Genomic DNA, 20202 nt, shown 5'->3' on the forward strand with positions numbered 1-20202 from the left:
TTCTCACATTTTTTTACTTTCAGCATATTTTGCAGTAAATGTAACAGTTTTTTTTTTTTTCTTTTTTTTCCACATTTTACATTTTGATATTTCGTAATTAGCAGTTTTAAGTAATAGATCGTGTGATTTTTTAATCGTATCAAAAGCTCGTCTAAGAAAAATTTGATATCAGAACTGAAATCGTAATCAACGATCAAAAGGGGTTCGTGATTCTCGTTAACTGAATACATAAATATATTAGTTATACATTAGATAAACTGCTACACTTAGTTTTCGTTAAAATCATTGACCTGTTTTTAATCTGCAAACAATTTTTATCCGTTGCTGTTATTACTCTGCAAAGTGTGTGAACTTTCTTCAGTGTTTGAGTCTCTTTTTTTAAATTTAGCCGACCAATGGGTTATCTGATAATTGCGATGAGAAAACTCTGATGCAGTGAAACGGTTGCATCAATTCAGATTCGAGTCATAGGAGTGTAATTTGTTTTTTAGTAATGTTTCGTCGATGTGGTTGAAATTTTTTTTAAAGTTATATTTACAATAATATTCAATTACAAAAATGGTTAAAAATTCAGGTGCATGTGACACGCGATGTCAGTTGTTATTCACCGAGGCGATAAACACAGAAAATTCATCCAGACTTAATTGGTTCAGGAAGAATCAGCAGCGGTTAATCGACAATTTAGGTAGCCAAAAGTTGGTCAGCAAAGCTAAGGCTCAAATAGCTGAACAGGAAGAGAAGCGTCGCAAACGCCTTGAGGCCGAGCGTAATGAGGTGAATTGCCTTTGACATCTATTTTGATACCGGTATTTTAATCACTAAATAAACATTCGTTAATGGGAGTCAATTAAACGACGAATCTTCAACTTGTAAGATAAAAAATCTCTATATTCTCCGAGTACAACTTTTTTCATCGACATTGTTATTGAAGCAAAACTTGATGAATAAATTATTGTAAAAATCTTGACTAGAAACTGTAAAGAATAGCAACTTTTTCCTAATTTCATACTAACAGAAACAGCAAAAGTTTCCCAGACCTCCGAACTGGCGACCCGTCATTGATGGTTCATTGAATTTAGATTATATGAGACCTATAGAGCCCAGCGTATTGAACTTATTGTACGAGAAAGGCATGCCAAGTTACGAAGCGAGAAAGAATTACCTCAACGAGAGGTAACGATCATAGTTGTAAAGAAAAATACTGTTGATAATTATTATTGATTTTGTTTATTCAGTATTTCAAAATTTTCAGGTACGAGAAAATGTTGGAAGATCGTTATTACTATCTTTATGGTAGCAGCTGGGTTTACGGTTGGCGTTTCAAAGATTTCCCTCCTGTACCAGCTACAAAATTGGGTAAACGTCAAATAATTCAAGCTTCGTTTTACCGTCGAAACGCGTCAAGCCTGCAACGTGATCCAAATTGGTATAAAATTTGCCAAACTGGAAACCCAAAGAATTATAATGACGTTTTAACATACTGACAAAATACTTGCAAACCTGGGACTTGATGAGACAAATTGACATCCGCTAAAGGTATTGAATTAAATGTAGAAGAATTCAATTTATTTTAATAATGTCAATGATTCGTCAAGTTTATTGTTTATTGCAGATATAATAATAATAATGATAATAATAATAATAATAATAATAATGACAATTTTTTATGAAGACTAACAAGGGCTAATAAAAATATATAATATAAATCTCTTAATTTATAAGTTTTCTACTTCGGTACAGTCTTACTAATTGTAAAGATTTTCTTACCAATTTAGATAGCGTGTAAACAAGTAATGTTATTTTCAACAAAACAAAGTACGTCGATTGAACAAGTGCAACAAACTTTCATTGGGGTGGCACAGAATATTCTAAGAACTAAGTCATCCCGCGTCGGTTATTTGTTCGTTTGGTTAATAATAAAGCGATATATGAACAAGTATTTAAATAATTCTTTGTTTGCCGGCCTCTGGATACTTTTCTACTCGGCCAATGAATAAATATTGATATGATTTTCCTTCGTTTTAACACAGTGTATGACGTATGTATGTATGTACGTATAAAATGACGTTTAATAGTGACTGAATTCGATATAAAAGTGTTAAAAGTGATAAAATACTAACTGGTTGGTCCCTAACTGATAGTTTACATAATTACATTGAGCTTAAAAAAATAAAATGGCACTATAATTGTTTGTGATATCTCATTTTTTGCGTGTTATCATTAAAAATTGCATATATATGCATGTATATATGTATATAAACGTATATGTATGTATATCTATGTGTATATGGTGATAAAATTTTGGTTATTCAACATTTATATGCATAATTTATGGACTAGTAGTTAAATTCTTTACTTTAAAAGCTATTTGTGTAGTAACTTATATTACGTATATTATACATGTATATGTATATATTTAGACTGTATAAAAAAAATTGAATTTTTTTTTTTTTTTTTTTGAAAAATATACTGAAAGTATTGTTCAGGATAACGAAAAAAGGCGCCTGTTAAAATGGGAGCTCTTAATTTTAATACTAAGAAGTGCCTCATCGCGATTTTCTACTTTCCATAAGAATAACATGGCAAAAATGGTTCTTGCTCCTTGCCATTTTTATAACTAGATAACGACGCGTCGTACAGAAAATTCATAAACATGTTTTTGTAGGAAATTGAACGTTCTACAAAAAAGGTCTCTTGTCATTTCACGATAAATCTATTTTTTCAAATGTTATTTGAGGTCACACATCAACAAAGGACCTCAATTAACTTTTGAAGGAGTAGATTTATCGTAAAATGACAAGAGACCTGTTTTGTAGAACGTTCAATTTCCTACAAAAACATGTTTATGAATTTTCTGTACGACGCGTCGTTATTTAGTTATAGAAATCGCAAGGAGCAAGAACCATTTTTGCCATGTTATTCTTGTGGAAAGTAGAAAATCGCGATGAGGCACTTCTTAGTATTAAAATTAAGAGCTCCCATTTTAACAGGCGCCTTTTTCCGGTATCCTGAACAATATTTTCAGTATATTTTTCAAAAAAAAAATAGTCAATTTTTTTTATACAGTCTAATATATATATATATATAAATGTATAGGTTTATGCATCTATGTTATATACTAAGGAAAACGTGATTTATTATCGACAGATTAGGTCGGTTTGGAATAGTTAAATAATTCTAAAATTATTCGCGATCTCTTTGGTATGATGATGAAATGGTAACTGCTTGACGAGTATGCTAAATTGTGCTCAACTCTTTCGATCTTGATACGCTACAACGTCCCTTCTACTAACGTATAACTAATTTCTTGGAAACTAAATTCATAATTAAATTAAGGAATGCTAGAGGGATTCAAGATTTGAAAGCGTTAAGGATCCTTAGTCATACCGCTGTCACGCAGTTGACGAATCGTCGGTGGTGCTGATGTCTGTATTCATCGTTGAAAGCACAACTGTTCTTATACTGTGCGCAGGTCGTTTAGGTTTCGGTGGCGGAGTTGGCGGTGTCGATTGATTAACAATTGGTTCCGGTGGCGCTGGAGGTTTGCTTCTAATTCTCTGACTACTTTGCCGATTGAAATTGCTTATAATTTCGGATTTGTTATTGCGTATAAGCGTGTCGTCGGGTAAATTGCAATAATCAGCCTCCCGTGTTTTAATCGGTAACGGTGGCGGAGGATCGTCCTCAGAAGCCGTACTGTCCGTCGTTCCCACACTGTCTCTGTTGCCTTTGCCCAATCCGCTAGGATCCAATCCGTTGCCGGTGTTTCTGAGATACTGATGGGATTGGCCAGACCAACGGTTACTCATTCTCCGTTCCTTTTCCACCTCAGATCTCAGCGGTCGTTTCGGTGTCAGCTGTAATAGGTGCAGATCCAATATTAGTCTAATGGCGACTGAAAATTAAACACCACAATGATTCATCAACTTGCCGAGTCTTAAGAATGCATGGAATACCTTCTAATAATAGCAAGTTTTTATGAACCACTAAGAATAATTTTATTTCAAATAATATCTGCAGACTTCTCCAGGATTACTATTGCAAAACAGTTTACCATTTGCGGTAGAGTTTGTGAATTTAATATCGACGGCGAATCTTTCGGTTCTGTCAGATTATCCATTTGGAGGTCGTTTGTTAAATAAAGTTCTTGTTAAATTTGTTCAAGTTATGGAATCCAAATAATTTTCTGATAAATCTTCTTCATGTATATTCCTCAATTACATTCAATTTTACAAACCTTACTACTCAAAGCCCGGCTGATATACTTTATAATTATCGTTTTATTAACTTCATTCCATACGTAAAGAATAGTTGAAACTCACCTCTTGCCTAAGCTCGAAAACAGTTGTTATAGTTGATTGAGAATTGGAAGAAGGCAGTGTGGTTGGAACTGTTTGAGCTAGATCAGGCATCGTATACCATTGACTGGTTGGTTGTTCAGCTTTATGCGAGACGGCCGAATCACTCTTGCGGGAACTTCTTCGTTTCGTATCTTTCTTCTTGCTTATTCCAGAATTTGAATTAGCCAATGCTTTCAACGATGCCGTGGATAAGATGTTGGAACGAATTGAGGTATTTCTGTGAATTTTCAAGTATAAGGTTTAAACAATATTCAGTAGTGCATCCATTAAATTTCGACCATCAGCATTTACTATGTTCCATGCATTCCGGTCTGCAAAACTAAAAGTCTTGGTACGATTCTTTTCAAGTCATACAAGGCAGGCTGAATTTAGTACGCTAGAATACGTGATGATCTTAGCGAAAGCAGAAACTATAAAAATACAACCAATGCAGATCTTTATCAGATTTTCATAAGGCTCTATTGTTTGAATCAATATTTAATTTAGAACGACCGTTTCATTTAATCAAGTGTTTTACAATTAAACCACCTAGTGGCTGCCAAGCGTAAGTCTCAAGTTCTGTAATCAGAGATTCGTTGCGGAATATAAGAGAGAAAAGAAGTTTTACCCAGTATTTGCTTTCAAATTGTTAATCAAAATACCAATACAGATTTAAGCGTGAATTAACTGCATGCAATATGTTATTATTTACCATAAAGCGTCTTAGTCGAGGCACTGAGCTCTGTTTTAGGAAAAGAGGTAAAAATAATCTTTTATATGCGTTTAAACGTAATGGAATAATGGTAACTGATTGCCAATAATGCAAAATCCCAAATACGTAGAGTGGACAAAAGGAAAAAGAAAGAAAAGGAAAAGGTATTATAAATTAAATATGTGATAATATGAAAGTAGATGTCACAGAAATTTAGCTCAATTTGTTGAAATTTCTTTTAAATTCTAACATAATCTTCAGTCCGATAATTTACTTGCGCAGGGTGGCAAATAATTTTATTGTCTCGAGGCATTCACGCTTGTATATATACATATATAACAACACATATTCATTTTTCAACTGAGCAAGTATTATGTAACAATAATTGAGCCGCCGAAATTTCTCTTATGATATATAAATACCAGCTTTTTGCACTAGTAGATAATGCAATAGTTGCAACTGTTTAGATTTAGAAGTAGAAGAAAAAAAGAACAGTCATGCTCGAAACCTCCTCGCCCAAAAATATTGAATTGAAAAAAAATTTTCCCCCCCGTTTGATTGCAGAATGCAGAAAGCATTGTTAATTAATGTTATATTATTGTTGTAGGACAGACAAAAACAAAAAATATACATAAAAATATTCAGCTAGGTACGGAGGAAGGAAAGGAGAACGTTGTGTGTGATTTTATCTGGACCTCCAGCAACATTCCTGCAACCAGATTTCACCCAATTGATTTTACTTTGTAGTAATCAACTTTGAAGTGGTTAATTTCAAGCCGTAAAGCATTAATTATTGTAAACATATAATGATATTTAACAATATATTCAGCATTTCAGATGTCAGGAAAAAATTGACGAGAGTTAATTCGAGGATAACTTCAAACTATTGCTTTGCCTGTTCGAAATATTCAAACGAAACCAATTTTGCGATGCTTGTTGATGTTTGCGAATAGGTTGATGGGTAGAAATTATATTTCTTGATTAATTCTCTAAAAAGTTTTTCCTGACAGTGAAATTGGCATATTTTATACTGTTAAGAGATTTTACCTTGTTAGACTGACGTTCGTGGTACCAGAGTTTGGTGAACTGTTGTTAAAATGGAACGATTTGATTGACTTGAGTGTTGGAACTTGTGATTTCGTAAGTGAACATACTCTGGAGCGAGTTCCACCACTAAATTACAAAAGGATTTTCATGACAAGGGTATAAATATCTATCATCTAATAGTCGAATTACAAATCTCATTCAGGTAAACGTTCACAGTACATTCTCAATAAGTATCAGACTCAATCAGACTGCCAAATACTACTAAAAGAAAAAAAAAAAGGATATCGATAAATATTCGTTAATTTTTTGTCTCTTAAAATTTTCCTCTTATAGACCTGAGGTTGGAAAAATTTATTGAGAATGTACTGTATCACTAAACGACAATGTATTTGAATGGTTTTCAAACGTTTTCTGTAACTCTATCATCGCAAGCAAAAACATTCTTATCCAGTAGTAATAAAACTATCCTCGGTGTGTGAAGGATCAGATGAAAAATACCGTGATAAAAAGTTAAATGATAATACTTGGAGTAGTGAGATTAGTGGACAACCCATAAACCATTGGTCAGTGATAACATTGAGGTCCAGAGTAAACAAACAATTTGCTAAGCTAGTGAATGGATTTGAAAAAATATGCTTCGAAACTCACTCGTTGCTGACAACACTTGCTTCCGATAGTCGATGATTTTCTCCTTTCAAAGTTTGATGTCTTCTCATTGTTACTGACTGAGTCATGGTTTCAATTTGGAGATCACAGGTCTGAATAAAGAAGCGGATTGAATTGTTATTATGAAAAATTGTCAAGAAAAAGTAATTGCAGTAAATTAAAAGAAAAATTCTTCAATTAACACGAAGATCTGATAACTGGCAAGTGGCGTTTCTTACATCGTTCATAAATCAATAATTATTGAACAGAATTAATAGAAGAATATTACGAATGCCAGATAATCTACTCTACCACTCTTAGCCATGAATCCAACTTACTCTCTTTCCATATTTTCCCTCAACGTGTGCGCGCATAGCTGAAAAGCACTGGTCTAATTTCTGGTGGAAAGGTCCCAGTTCTGTCGGTGCTCTGGCCTTATGCAAATCCAGACCTATGCCAAGTAGGGGGATTTGCTCAGCTATAAGACTCTCGAGTTTCAATAGTTCCGAACTGTGATCAGCATGAGAATCCCTGTACTCTGGATTTAGAAAAGCCTTCTCGTAGTTGTCAACACCTCCCATCACCGCTGGATCTAGCACTCCGTTCAGTTTCATACTCAGGGGATTTAGAGTCAGTGTACTGTCGGCTCTGTAAATGTCGTTAAGGATATTCTGAAGTATCGACTATTAAATTGTGTCTGACGGGGTCCGACAAACAGGACTAACGACAAATAGTCCCCAAATTTGCCATCAAACAAGTTCAAATAGCATACCTATATTGAATAATGAGGTCCCTTAGATCCTTGTTTGTCGTTTCCATTGTTTCAATAGCGTTCTGCAACGGACTGACAAAATATGTTTTACTCGAAGTTACTGGAAACCATCGTAATATTCCTGGGAGAGGATAGCTTGTTACTAGGACTGTCCTCTCGAGCCACAAAGAGGCAAACTCGTTGGCGTTATTCGCGCTATCCTTATCTTTGGAATCTTTTTCTGACGGTGTTGACGAGGACGATATTGTAGAATTTCTTCTCGGAGCTGGTCTTGAGAATCGAAACCGCTGAACATTGTTTACTCGATGATGCCTAATGATCATAATGAATTATTTATACAATCGTGACGCGTGCATGGATAGCAATGAAAATTAGAGTCCTAGCTAAAGTTGAATAAATATTTCTGCTAGTTCGTGTTATCCAATATTTGTAAGGGTAAGTTAGTATTCGATGTACCTGAGAACCGCTTCAGCCGTTACTGGTTTGCCACTTAAACGATGCTTTTTTTCACTCATTAGAGGGTCAACTTTGTTTATCTGAACATATTGACTAGTTGATTCGAGTATGTCGTCGCCGGGTGGTGACAATTTGTTCATTTGCTCGGCATTGGGCAGTTGATTCAAAATTCTACTACAAAAATCGCTGAGCCTTTCGTACTCCTTACCGCGGTAGACAAATACCTTGAAATAAAAGGTAATTGTGTAATAATGAAGCGAGATTCTTGTAGATTGAAGATTTAAATTTTAGAATTAAGTCAGTTGGTAGAATAGGCAAGAATGATTCAATTATCACCTTGTTTTGTAAAAATGGAGGATGACCGCGTCCATAATAAGCTACTCTGAAGTATTCCGGCTCCGGTCTAAGCTGTTTTACAATGGAATCGTAAAAGCTTGCCATTCTCTTCAATAAGACCGACATTTGCAAATAATCAAACGTTTCTTCCTCGTATTGTTTTGCCAATTCTTTGCAGACGTCAAGAGCGCACTCCCACATTTTACCTTTGTCGAAATAGTCAATAATATCGTAATAGAGAGCTTCTTTCAATTCTCGATGCGTCTGGCGACTGTCGTACCTGGAATATTCGAAACACTAATGAATAACTGTGATGAAATCAAGAACTTGTTGGTAGTCAAAGTGATTTATTACCTCTGAGAACGTAACAAAGGCGGCAAAGGTTGGTCACTCCAATCGAGTAACTGACTGTGCAGTTTCAGGGAATACGCAGCTTCTGTATAGTTGTCGCACTCCAAATGTAATTCACAAAGTTTATTCACGTATCTGGTAATAATTTACAAAACAGAAACTATCCTTTAGACATTTGAATAAAGTTTAATCATATTTTTAGTAGCTTCTCAATGGAAATTGTCAACTAATCTTTACTGTTAAGAGGAGTTTTACTAATCTCTTAGCATTTGTGAGCTAAAAATTACTGAGCCCAAATTTTACATGAAAGCTGAATGTGGTTCACCCAAATTGCGTACTATTACAGTGCCATGAAATAAAATCATTCAAGTTTCGACACCTTTTCTCGTTTATACGTAAGCATCAGGATTAGAACAAAATAGACGAAATAGACTACATGTCGTATTATTGTACACAATGCATATTACATTTCTACATAGAAATAGGAGCAAATTTAAGTGAATAAGTTGAAGGGAATAGATGTTTTTTCTTTTTTTGCTCACCGTTCTACCGTATCAATTCCAACTTCGAATGACTTAGGATTCGAGAAGAATTTATTTGAGAGATTCGATATATTAAAAAGTTTGTGGAATCTGGATAACGAAATTGACTTACCTAATGTACATTTCCTTTCGATTGATCTCAGAGTAAAAGTCTAAAAGATTGACTGTACAAAGCATGCGATGTTCCTGAGATTCCGCATGAATGATATCTCTGTATTGCAACAGTCTTTCCATCAATCGACCGACAATATCAACAAATCGCAAACCCATGTCACGCATTGTTGAGTGATCCTTGCAGAGAGCGGTCATCCTTTGTACCCAAAGGACACGGAACTGTTCATCACCTCTACCACCTTCTACCTATATAATATTCCGCTAGTATTAGGTATCAGTAAATTCATGTCGTAAACAGAAAACAAAAACAACCAATTGTTCCGTATACCAAATGGGGGCTTTAAGTTTTGGTCTGAAAATATCACATTACCCACCAAAATATCTAATTTTGCTATCATCTCGTCCTCGTACTGCGAGAAATTTCCTTTTATATGCGCAGGATCACGTTTAGTGTCTCCGTAACCTTCGCTTATTCGGGAACTGTAAAATTCGCACTGCATCATGTCGAAAAATATTGGAATAGTAGCTATTCGTAATTCCGTTTCGGGAATCAACGTCATCTCTAATATTGCTCCAACCATCGAAGGAATAAATAGGATTTTGTGTTGACCCAGGTTGAACCACATCGAGCGAATTTCAAACGCTGTTTCCCTGTGTCAGAAAAAAAAAAATATACATTTTTCGCCAGGTTTAAACAACTATAATTCAAATGTCTCAAATCTGTTATCACATACAGTAATCATATGGAATTGTCATCAGATTTGCTGAGCTAATCAATACATACCTGCGCATGTCTTTGTACCGTGCGACTATTCGATTGCGTTTCGTTGGACTGAATCTGTCCAGTTGAAGTGACGGTTGCGTAAGAAATGCAATCGCACAGTGAAAGAAATTGGACCAAGCTTGTTGCTCAAAGTTCTTGAAGAAATAATCTCTTATTGTTCTTGAAAAAAATCGCAATGATTTGAGAATGATACTATTCTGAAGCATAATCATTTCAGACCAGTCGTTAGGAAATACACTTTTCGATACAAGATCTTTGAACACCAGTAAAATCTCCATGAGAAAATCCAGAAGATCGATCGGAGTCCCAAATTGATTAATGTAAATGTCGTAGTGATGTTCGGTCATTTGTCTGTGAACAAGAATAAAATGATACATTTGTCATAATACTTGTTGCATCTTCAACGAAGACTTACGAAAATATAATGAAGCGTCAATTTAAATATGTAAAATACGTGAAATTGAATCGGAGCATTTCCCATTTCAGATGCTAATTAGACGAATCTAGCTAGAAGCAGATCTACCTGAAAATGGCCAGCATCACGGATACCAAATTTCCCACAAGAGGATTTTCTCTGTCCATTGAAATGACCGTTTGAATGACAGTTCTCAACGCCGTCAACATTATTTCTTTCACATCGGAGACTGTCGAGCCTACGTCGCTTCTAAATGTCAACTCGAGAATGTCAGATAAGATCTTAACGCACAATTCCACCTGAAATTACCGAAATCTGTACCTCACATGCATCTGTTTACTCGGATCATGGCGAAAAGAGTTTTCATTGTACTTAGAAGGTGGATGCTGAAGTAACTCAAAGTAAAACAGTGAGTTGAATTTCTGTAGAAAACCAACGTTATTTTGGATATTACAAAATTCAAGCCCATTCATTCATCTCTCGCAAATTTCGATGTGCGTAAAAAGAAATGTGATGTTATTATTCCGCTCATATTGCATCGGTGAATAATAGTGATTTTTTCTTTGTTTCCAAGCTGAGCCACTCATGTACTTCATAAATTACCTCTTCCGAGTAGCCACGATGCTGGTTGAGTCGGTGTCGGTTCTCGCCGAGCAGCCTGGCTACCTTCGCCACGCTCTTTCCAGGCGTGCCTGACAGTCCCTTTACACGCCAATAACCAAACCCAAACCGAACACAGAAAATAAAACAACCCTGTGTTAGTCGATACTCGACAGTGGATAATACCAGTAATAATAAATAAATTAGTCGCCTTTCCAATAATAATTTTTCACTCTGAAGGATTTAATTGCAGATATATTTATCTGATTGCGAATAGAATCATGCCATAGGAATGGTTCGAACGGTGTATCAAGAACGACGACATACTTGAGGAATCAAGAAAGTGCCACAAATCATGCTGCTTACTCTGATAGAAATTATTCATACAAGACCTCCACCTTGGGCACATGCTGGTATGGTAGTGATTTCCCAACTGTTAACCAACAAGATAGTAACAACAGAGGTGAATAATGATGAATGTTAATCGGTATTAAGACAGATATCATAGATATGTGGTACAAGAGAATAGACGAGCATGGCAGTAGAAGATATCATAGACAGCTGCGTGGCGAAAGGGTGTCAGGCTGCAGGGCAAGCACATTAAATGATTACGATATAATGATTACAAAATGCATGTAACGAATTAAATAAGCTATATGCAAACGAAGAATTTGTGACAAGGGCACATGGAATTCCAATTTCTATACGTGGAGCGATCTAGCTCAACTCTGCAAATGAAGCTTTTTGAGTTGAGCTAGAATGCCGAATGCTTATCCATGACATAATTTGTATCAATTTCAGTTGCATCTTGTGTATCCGATGTGATCGTACCATGGCAGAGATGGTCCGTTATATTATTGTTAATGATAGATATTTTTTGCAATTCATTAATAATTTTTTGCTCGAATCATATGTTTTCATGACAGTGCTAATAGACGAGTGGTTCAATACGATAAAGGTCAAATTCGCAATAGCTTACCTCTTCTTTCGCTTCTAAGAGACTTCTCACCAATATCGTAATAGTCGGTAGGAGTATCGCCCTGCATTCGGGACTTAAAAATAGCGGGCTGTGAACTATGTCGTTTACTGTCATCATTTTTTGTTTTGTCAGTCTACCGGGCGGCAGCGTGACTAACAGATCGGTCAATATAAGGCTGAGCTGCTTTTTATCGTAAACTTGGAGAATGTGTGGTATTGTGGTCGGTAAATATTTTAGACAAGCACCCTGGACCAAGAGTGTTCCATCAGTTTCGTGACTCATCAAATCGATTATGGATTTTAATAGTTCCGTCAATGACTGAGAAAATTCTTCTTCGTCTTGATTCAACCTTGGAGATAAAACATAAGAAAAATATTCGTATGAAAACTTCTTGCATTCTTCAAAAAGTAACCAGATTATAACAACATTTCAAATCTCGAGTGCTAATCTTTTGCACCGTTTGATAATGAAGATAAAAACTCATTCGTGTATTGTCAAACTACATTTACGTAGTATTGGAAGGTAGTTGATCGTGAGCAACACTGTCAATCAGTGTGAACGAAAACTAAATATCAATCAAAATACAAAATACAATGAATTCTTATTAGAGACTTGCTCTTAATGCTTTACAGGAAATTGGAATTCTTTACAGACTTCTGAATTAGTTAAATACTCACTCAGCGAATAAAAGTCGTGATTTAACAACAAATCTCATACAGTATTGCAAGCTTTTCATAGTTTTAAGCAATAAATCCCGTTCTTGACCGTCGTTATTAGTTGCACTGTCTATGCGCTTGCGCAATACCGTGATTAACTTTTTATAAGCTAAAGTTGCCGAGAAATTTTCAGAGATATACAAGTCGAGGACAGGTTGAAAGTGCTGGTACTTTCTGTCCGAAACCAGTCCAATGATGTACAACAAGCATCCAAAAACCATGTCATCGTACTCGTCACTGTCCGAATTTCTCATCAAAATGTTAAACAGCGCATCTAAAACATCCTGCAAGTAGAAAAATGTTGTTAAAACGAACACGTGTCATTCTATAAGGTAGTACCATAATAACATGAATAGGAAAAAAAAGTTACACAAGTCTATTACAAAATTGAACCGATCACAGGATTATATTTCAAGTGTTCTACGAGACTATCGTTGGTATTATTGAAATGGGGATGACATTATTCGCGTACAAATTTGTTAAGCTAAAAGGAATTATGATTTTTTATGAAATCATTTCTACAAGATCAAATTGAAAAGAAAAAATAACGCTGAGGTAATTAGACCTGTAATGAATACAACAATTTTCTAAAGTGTAAAATGTATTTAAATTTCTAACATGAGATGACACATGAGTCATCAAGTGTATCATGTGCCAAGTATGTGTGCAAGTTTCAAAGATCAATCCATTTACTTGATGACGTAAATAGGCAAAATTGATTCATTCATGAATTTATTATTGATCAACAGTTTACCGAGAGGGAAAACGTAACTCAAGAATGAGGTCATTCCACTGAGAAATATTTGAGTGCACATGCACCTAAATACTCAAATACTCTGATACAAGAAAAACCTATAAATATTTTTCCTCTTCATCTTTGAATACGCAATTCTTATTGGCCATGCAAATATCATTCAATCACTGAGATAACGAATGTACTTTCATTAAAATTACGTTGTTTGACGAAATGTTAAAGAAACGGAGCAGTGATCCATTTTGAAGTATTTTTTCACATACTCGTGTAATTTTATGTGGCAAAATAATAACCCGAAGACAAATTTGGTAAAAAAAAAAAGAAGAAACTGAAATTCTCAAGGGGTAGCAGATTTATCAAAATATTAGAAAATGCTACCTGTAAGAACTTGACAACTTCTTCGCCATCAACTTTCATCAAAGCAGTGAGAGACTCCATCAAGTCCGTCTGCCGCGATGCCCACCTTAGTAATCCAAGTAGATCAACATTTTGGGTTAATTTAGTGGAACAAACATTCGTTGAGATTGAGAAGTTATCCTTTGAACTAAGGCTGAACGGTCCCTGCGTCGGCTTCTTATCAGCATTCAATTCTTCCTGGTGATTATATGTACATGAGAATTCATTTTTCACCGTCACTCATCGATAGAGGTAATTTTCATCGCGTTTATAATCGTATAGTTCTTACCAATTCTCCCTGCGTCGATGGTAATTTTAAATAAGTCGCATCCGTTTCGTCATACTTTTTGTGGTCCAATTTATAGACTAGTAGTTCGTGCTTAATGTCTTGTAGAGTAGTCCCGTTGCGTTGCATCAGTTTTACGTAACTCAGAGCGAACGGCTTTTCTGACTTGTCTTTTGCTTCGTTGGAACTACGATGTTTGAAGGTAAACTTCAAGTGAGCGTGTCTGAATTCGTCTATGGGTACAGCGATTTTAAACGTTTCAAACCACTTTGGCTTGTCTTCGTGATAGTAGATTACGCTGCGATACTCGTCAATGGGTGGGGCCCCTCCGCCCAAAGTCATCACACCAGGTATGGCCCCACCTCGTTCGTTACAGACTTTTATCTAAAGAAATAGGAAGTTCTAAGTAACCCGCCAAAATTTTTTGTAACTGTTAATCCGAACTTTTACTTTTTATAAAAAACTTTTCCAAACTAACCGTTACTTCTACATTTTTGTCGGTAGATTTAGATCCTTTACTGAATTCGCCGGAATTCAAAGTAAGATATAAATCATTCCTGACGTCGCCTGGCAATATAACTTCTGGAAATCCCATTTTGCGAGCAATTGCCACATTGCCAAGGACCAAGTGTGGATTTTCTTCACGCACCTGTAATAATTGGTCAATGGTATGATATTACGGTATATCGATACTAGATTCTAAAGACTTTACAAGTGGGTTCTACATTGATTTTGATATTTCAATTTTTCTGTGGATGCAAAAATCACAAAACCATCTCTCAATGCCTGAAAATTTCTTCTCTCAACATTCACAGATCTACGTACCTGCTTAGTGTCACCTCTCAGAAGTTTTATGCTAACCCACAAGCCCTGACCGCCCACAGCATTTGAGCTATTGCCGTTGCCCTTCTGACTGTTTGTGTCTTTCTGCCCAAGGATTTTTCGCAATGTACCATCTAGACTCTCTTTCTCACAGCATCTGAAACCAAACAAGAAGAAGCCAACAAAAATTTCTTATCTTTGGGAAACAGGATACAATCGACAGAATTCTGTTTGTGTGGATTGGTTGTCTGTATTATTAAATAAGATATGTGAGAAGCGGAGGATTAACATTAACTTACTGCAAGAAGGGTATGAAGTGATGCATTTCTACGTCGCCTTCGAGCTTTCCAGTAATAAATAAAGTAACATCCATTGCAGCGACACCAAAAGGCCGTCTCATGTTTTCGGAGCTCCTTTGCTTCTGATTTTGCTGTAATATACTGGATCTTCGATGATCTATTTCCTTGGCATACATACTTCCCACACGAACGGCATAGCAAACGAGGTAAACCTTTTCTCTTGACAAATCACGAGATCCTAGATCGGTGAAAAGTACTCTTAGATTATGCAATTGGTCGATATCTCGTGCTAATCCTTCACGGCTCCAACAAACCACGTAATTTTCTGTTATCGCTTTCATCTCCTTGCCATCGTACAAAGTCAAAAGTAACTCTACATCCTCTGCCATTTTGCAGACAAAATTTCTAACGCTGACAAAAAATATGTGCGAGTATACAGGCAAATGAGACTTTAGTGGTTTCTTCTTCAGACTTGTTGTCGCCTTTCTTATTCTTTCAGTGGCCGTTTCATGGTGGTAATAAAGTTGGATAGTGCTAGTCTGTTCTGGGTTCAAAACGTTTCCATGCTCGTCACGAACGACCATATCTAGGCCCAGCAGCTGGTTCCCTGTGTCTATTTTTGCAGTCGCCAGCCTCTTCATGTCTTTTAACTCGTCTACAGTTAGAGTAGCGCTCAGGATTTTACTTCTATATCCAATCAATTCAAGAATCTGCTCTTGTATTGTACGGAAATGCGGTGAATGTATCTGCAAATACATATAAAAGAATTATCGCAAAGTATTGAAAGAAATTTCACATTACTATACGGCGGTTCAATACTAACGACGTATAGATGTTTCCAGTGATGTCCCCACTCACGAAGTACGCTAGTAATTTCATGCGTAAGAGCTTCTGTGCTGCTAGATATTTTTGATGTGTGCACATAGGTCTTTGGGAAGATTCCGCTATTTCCTTTGTATTTACTACAGCCGTAAAACCATTCGTCACACTCTTCTAACAGTTGAACCACTTCCCCAACCGTCAGCCGCAACCGATACGGTCCATCTTGGTCAAAGTTATGGATAGCTAGAAGTATACAGTAATTATGATACCATCATGTTCCATGTATTGATATTTAGATCAAGGAATTTAGAAATGTTTTAGCAAAGAATTTTTTGTGCCCTGTGACAATTTAAAATAAGAATTTATCTTTTTTGGGATCCGATGAAAAGGATAAATAAAATTTATTGTTAGTGTAATTGGTGAAGGTTAGTAAGTAGGTATTCAATTACAATTCTGCTTGTGCATATGTGGAGTAAATGTATGTACTTAAGTGTAGGTTATTATTAGTCATAATATTTCTTTTATATATCCATGGAATAAATGCGAATACAGGCATAAACGCGAGGAATATCAATACGAATTAGTCTAATCCCTGCTGCTTTCTCCCTCGCCCATTTCGCGCCGTTGTATGAATGATAAAAGCTTAAGTGGGAATCTGATTGTAGTAAAGTTTCATAATCAGATGACAGACGAAATATAGTTCCACGTCCATAGGACAGGCGATAAAATTTTAATAAATTTCTACGAGTTTGTCAAGATTAGTAATTAACAACTCGATTCATGAGCGAGGCTGCATAATGGAATAAAAATTCATTCATTCATTCATTCAATCTTAGTGGGCACCTCCCAGGATGTGGAAGCTTTTCTATCCAAGTACAGGCTAAACAGTCATTTTCTACATACATGTATGTTGAATTAACGTGAACAAGAATTAAAACAAATACCAATTCCCTGCTGATCCTTGACTTTCCTCCATATTGACGTCATTTTAAATTTACACCTTAGACATTTATGTACACTAGTTACATCCTAAGTAATTAAGATGAATAGAAAAAAAATGAAATTAGGTGCGAACTGAAATGTTGTTATTTTATCGCAATATCTAACACAACTGTCCCCCCATCCCGATACGAAACAGGATGCCAGGCATCCACAGGCGTAGCTTACGAGGGAAAATTGGCTAATTGGAAACGGAAATCGGCAACGCGCATGGCTGGTTTTACATTTTGTCACCCAATTGTTATGCCAATGAAGTGCGGATGCGTAATACTTATTTAATTATTATTTTCGTTATAAATACATTGAAACCATAGTAGACTATATGGTTCGTGACTGCCTCGATTAATTTTCCTTCAAATTATCGAATTTACCTAACCTTAACATAATCCTAATTGTAGTTGAACAGCTTTTTATGAAACTGTAGTTATATTATGATGTTTCGTATATTATTCATGATCAGTTACATGTTAGACTCATATTTGGAAGAAGTCCAAAATATAGTAACCTAAGAACGTTGTCATTCAAATGTAATATTGAAAATAAATTTTCCTTTTCGATGAGTCTACAATTGACCCTAAAAATTTCATAGTAACATAAGGTATGAAGGTGAATGATTTAATGGCTTCGTTCATTCCGAGACCAGCTATTTTGTACAGAATTCGTGATCAGATCGAAAAGGGCGAAATTCATTCTGACTCACTACAGCGAAAGGCAATATATGCGCAATATGTTATCCGTGTTCTTCAACGAACACTTTACGTGATGCTATTAATCTAATCTGGACAGTCGGAGTCCGGTTGAAAGAGCAGACAAAATGTTTGGTAGTTATACGCTTGCATAGTCGCAAACTGCCTTCTACAGTTTGTTGATATTCGACGTGCGCTTATTGCATTGTTGTACGATGAAACGATGAGAAACGGAAACAGTTGCGTAATGGAAAACGGGACTGATAATTTTTATTTGATAAGGTATATAACAATTTGATTCAACTCAGTACACGGTCGATCAAAATAACCAATTTCTTGATGATCATCTTTGAAATGATGAACGTTCATAAGGAACGCGAAGAGTCCGTTACCTGCAAAATTTCCGGCCATAGAGGGACGATAAACTTGCTTTCACGGTACGCTGCATATTTGACTGGTGATACCGTCAAGGCATCTGACTCTGTATGAAGGATGCATTTTCGACTGGTTCCATAGAACTGAGGTCTACTCCGTTAGAAGTTACGGATGAAGAATTAAAAAATTTTGTTGCATATTCTCTGGTCTTGATCCCTACGTGGTTACGTCGTGTTTTTGAGTTCCTGAAGAAAGACCTCACACCGTGGGTGCAACTCGAAGTTGATGGTGAATGTCCAAAAAATCTAAAAAATATTTAGGCTAATCCCTTCTAGTTAGTGCTAAACTTTGACATATCCTGGAACACGATGAAATTATTTTCAATATTGCTGAAACGTTGGATTGTTTTAGGGGGGATTGATTTTATGTCTCAATACGTTGCAAACCGAGTTTTGAATGTGACAGCTACGGGACAATTCAGTGCGGCGCCTAATTGGTGATAACCGGTCGACAGAAAACGCCTAACCACAGGCAACCTAACGCACATAGTAAATGAGTAGCGAATCTTTTGTAAGTGAAAACTTAAGTGTAGTACGACGAGTGACTCATTGTACGCACTCCATATAATAGGATTGGAGGGTTCATGGACAAGACACAGGCAATCGACCTAACAAACGCGCGTCATAATCAATCAGCTCCTGTTTTCAAACTACTTCAAGGGGTCAGATGATCTCCTGATCACTTCTAGGCAGGTATGAGACGAAAAGTGGAAGAAATTAGTGAATAATGTTCAATCGTTCGTCTGTAACTTCATTCGCGTTGCTTGCAGCTTACTTAAACTGCGCATAATCGATTCCTCTGGCGAAATTACGTCGGATAGGTGCCTCGAAGAATTTATTGCACCACTCTTCGGAATCGTCGAAATTTTCTCCAAAAATCCAAAGGGGTAAGCCTTACTTCTTTCGTCATTTTCGGACCCGAATATTTTTCGTCTCGGAATCGATATGTACACCAACTCTAGAGTAATTCGACCCCCAGGAACTCAGAAAGCACCTCAGAAATAGCGTCAGAGCGGCAGCAGAGAAATGACGATTATTATCATGAGTTTTTTGGCTGTAACTTTGCAGGTGTTGCTCGCAGCGTATCGGGACTGCGATTCATCGATTCCTCTCGCAAAATCACGTCGGAATAGGACCCTAGAAAATGAATTGCAGCACTTTTCAAAGTCGTCGAAATTTTCGCCAAAAATGCGAAGGTGTTAGCCTTGGATTTTTTTTGGCCGAAAAATCTTTTGTCTCGGAATCGATCCGTATGACGCTTTTTAGACTGATTCGACGCCCAGGAACTCAGAAAACACATGAAAAATAGCCTAGGACCAGCAGCAGAGAAATGACGATGAAAATCTGCAGTTTTTCGGCTGTAACTTTGCAGGTGTTGCTCGCAGCGTATCGGGACTGCGATTAATCGATTCCTCTCGCAAAATCACGTCGGAATAGTACCCTAAAGAATTAATTGCAGCGCTTTTCAAAGTCGTCGAAATTTTCGCCAAAAATGCAAAGGGGTTAGCCTTGGATTTTTTTTGGCCGAAAAATCTTTTGTCTGGGAATCGATCCGTATGACGCTTCTTAGACTAATTCGACGCCCAGGAACTCAGAAAACACATGAAAAATAGCCTAGGACCAGCAGCAGAGAAATGACGATGAAAATCTGCAGTTTTTCGGCTGTAACTTTGCAGGTGTTGCTCGCAGCGTATCGGGACTGCGATTAATCGATTCCTCTCGCAAAATCACGTCGGAATAGTACCCTAAAGAATTAATTGCAGCACTTTTCAAAGTCGTCGAAATTTTCGCCAAAAATGCAAAGGGGTTAGCCTTGGATTTTTTTTGGCCGAAAAATCTTTTGTCTCGGAATCGATCCGTATGACGCTTTTTAGACTAATTCGACGCCCAGGAAC

The 20202-nt window shown here is 36.4% G+C and overlaps 2 protein-coding genes across 7 annotated transcripts; one reads left to right on the forward strand and one right to left on the reverse strand.

Annotated features, from left to right (window-relative positions):
• Window positions 1-436: 436 nt before the first annotated feature.
• LOC124414255 lies at window positions 437-1638 on the forward strand. The gene is made up of 3 exons (XM_046895252.1): window positions 437-774; window positions 1016-1173; window positions 1253-1638. The coding sequence occupies exons 1-3, from the start codon at window positions 559-561 to the stop codon at window positions 1482-1484; spliced, it is 606 nt and encodes a 201-aa protein (XP_046751208.1). The 5' UTR covers window positions 437-558; the 3' UTR covers window positions 1485-1638.
• Window positions 1639-3076: 1438 nt separating this feature from the next.
• Window positions 3077-17290, reverse strand: LOC124414253 (dedicator of cytokinesis protein 1). 6 transcript variants are annotated; one of them, XM_046895245.1, is made up of 23 exons: window positions 17133-17290; window positions 16190-16431; window positions 15367-16112; window positions 15071-15221; window positions 14724-14894; window positions 14249-14629; window positions 13942-14157; window positions 12771-13093; window positions 12094-12442; window positions 11118-11216; window positions 10623-10813; window positions 10100-10450; window positions 9690-9966; window positions 9314-9561; window positions 8663-8794; window positions 8309-8588; window positions 7973-8196; window positions 7517-7828; window positions 7083-7392; window positions 6748-6857; window positions 6100-6225; window positions 4323-4578; window positions 3077-3857 (listed from the first exon to the last, which is right to left on the reverse strand). In XM_046895245.1, exons 1-23 carry the CDS (start codon window positions 17173-17175, stop codon window positions 3393-3395), a joined length of 6003 nt encoding a protein of 2000 aa, XP_046751201.1. In that variant the 5' UTR covers window positions 17176-17290; the 3' UTR covers window positions 3077-3392. The 6 variants fall into 6 exon arrangements, with proteins under 6 accessions (XP_046751201.1, XP_046751200.1, XP_046751202.1 ...); XM_046895244.1 differs by having other exon boundaries at window positions 15071-15224; XM_046895250.1 differs by lacking the exon at window positions 3077-3857 and adding an exon at window positions 5053-5082 and having other exon boundaries at window positions 4498-4578; window positions 15071-15224.
• Between the last annotated feature and the right edge of the window lie 2912 nt (window positions 17291-20202).

The sequence above is a fragment of the Diprion similis genome, chromosome 13 (genome assembly GCF_021155765.1).
Source record: "Diprion similis isolate iyDipSimi1 chromosome 13, iyDipSimi1.1, whole genome shotgun sequence".
Lineage (NCBI taxonomy): Eukaryota > Metazoa > Arthropoda > Insecta > Hymenoptera > Diprionidae > Diprion > Diprion similis.

What these genes read in the sequence shown, in the direction of transcription:
- LOC124414253 (XM_046895244.1), bottom strand. Translation starts at nt 17,175, where the DNA reads ATGACGTCAATATGGAGGAAAGTCAAGGATCAGCAGGGAATTG. An exon ending in CTCCATTTTTACAAAACAAG is followed by an intron (nt 8,197 to 8,308) that starts GTGATAATTGAA and finishes TTTTATTTCAAG; the next exon opens with GTATTTGTCTACCGCGGTAA. An exon ending in TTTTCGAGCTTAGGCAAGAG is followed by an intron (nt 3,858 to 4,322) that starts GTGAGTTTCAAC and finishes CACCTATTACAG; the next exon opens with CTGACACCGAAACGACCGCT.
- LOC124414255 (XM_046895252.1), top strand. Translation starts at nt 559, where the DNA reads ATGGTTAAAAATTCAGGTGCATGTGACACGCGATGTCAGTTGTTATTC. An exon ending in TTGAGGCCGAGCGTAATGAG is followed by an intron (nt 775 to 1,015) that starts GTGAATTGCCTT and finishes TCATACTAACAG; the next exon opens with AAACAGCAAAAGTTTCCCAG. An exon ending in AAGAATTACCTCAACGAGAG is followed by an intron (nt 1,174 to 1,252) that starts GTAACGATCATA and finishes CAAAATTTTCAG; the next exon opens with GTACGAGAAAATGTTGGAAG.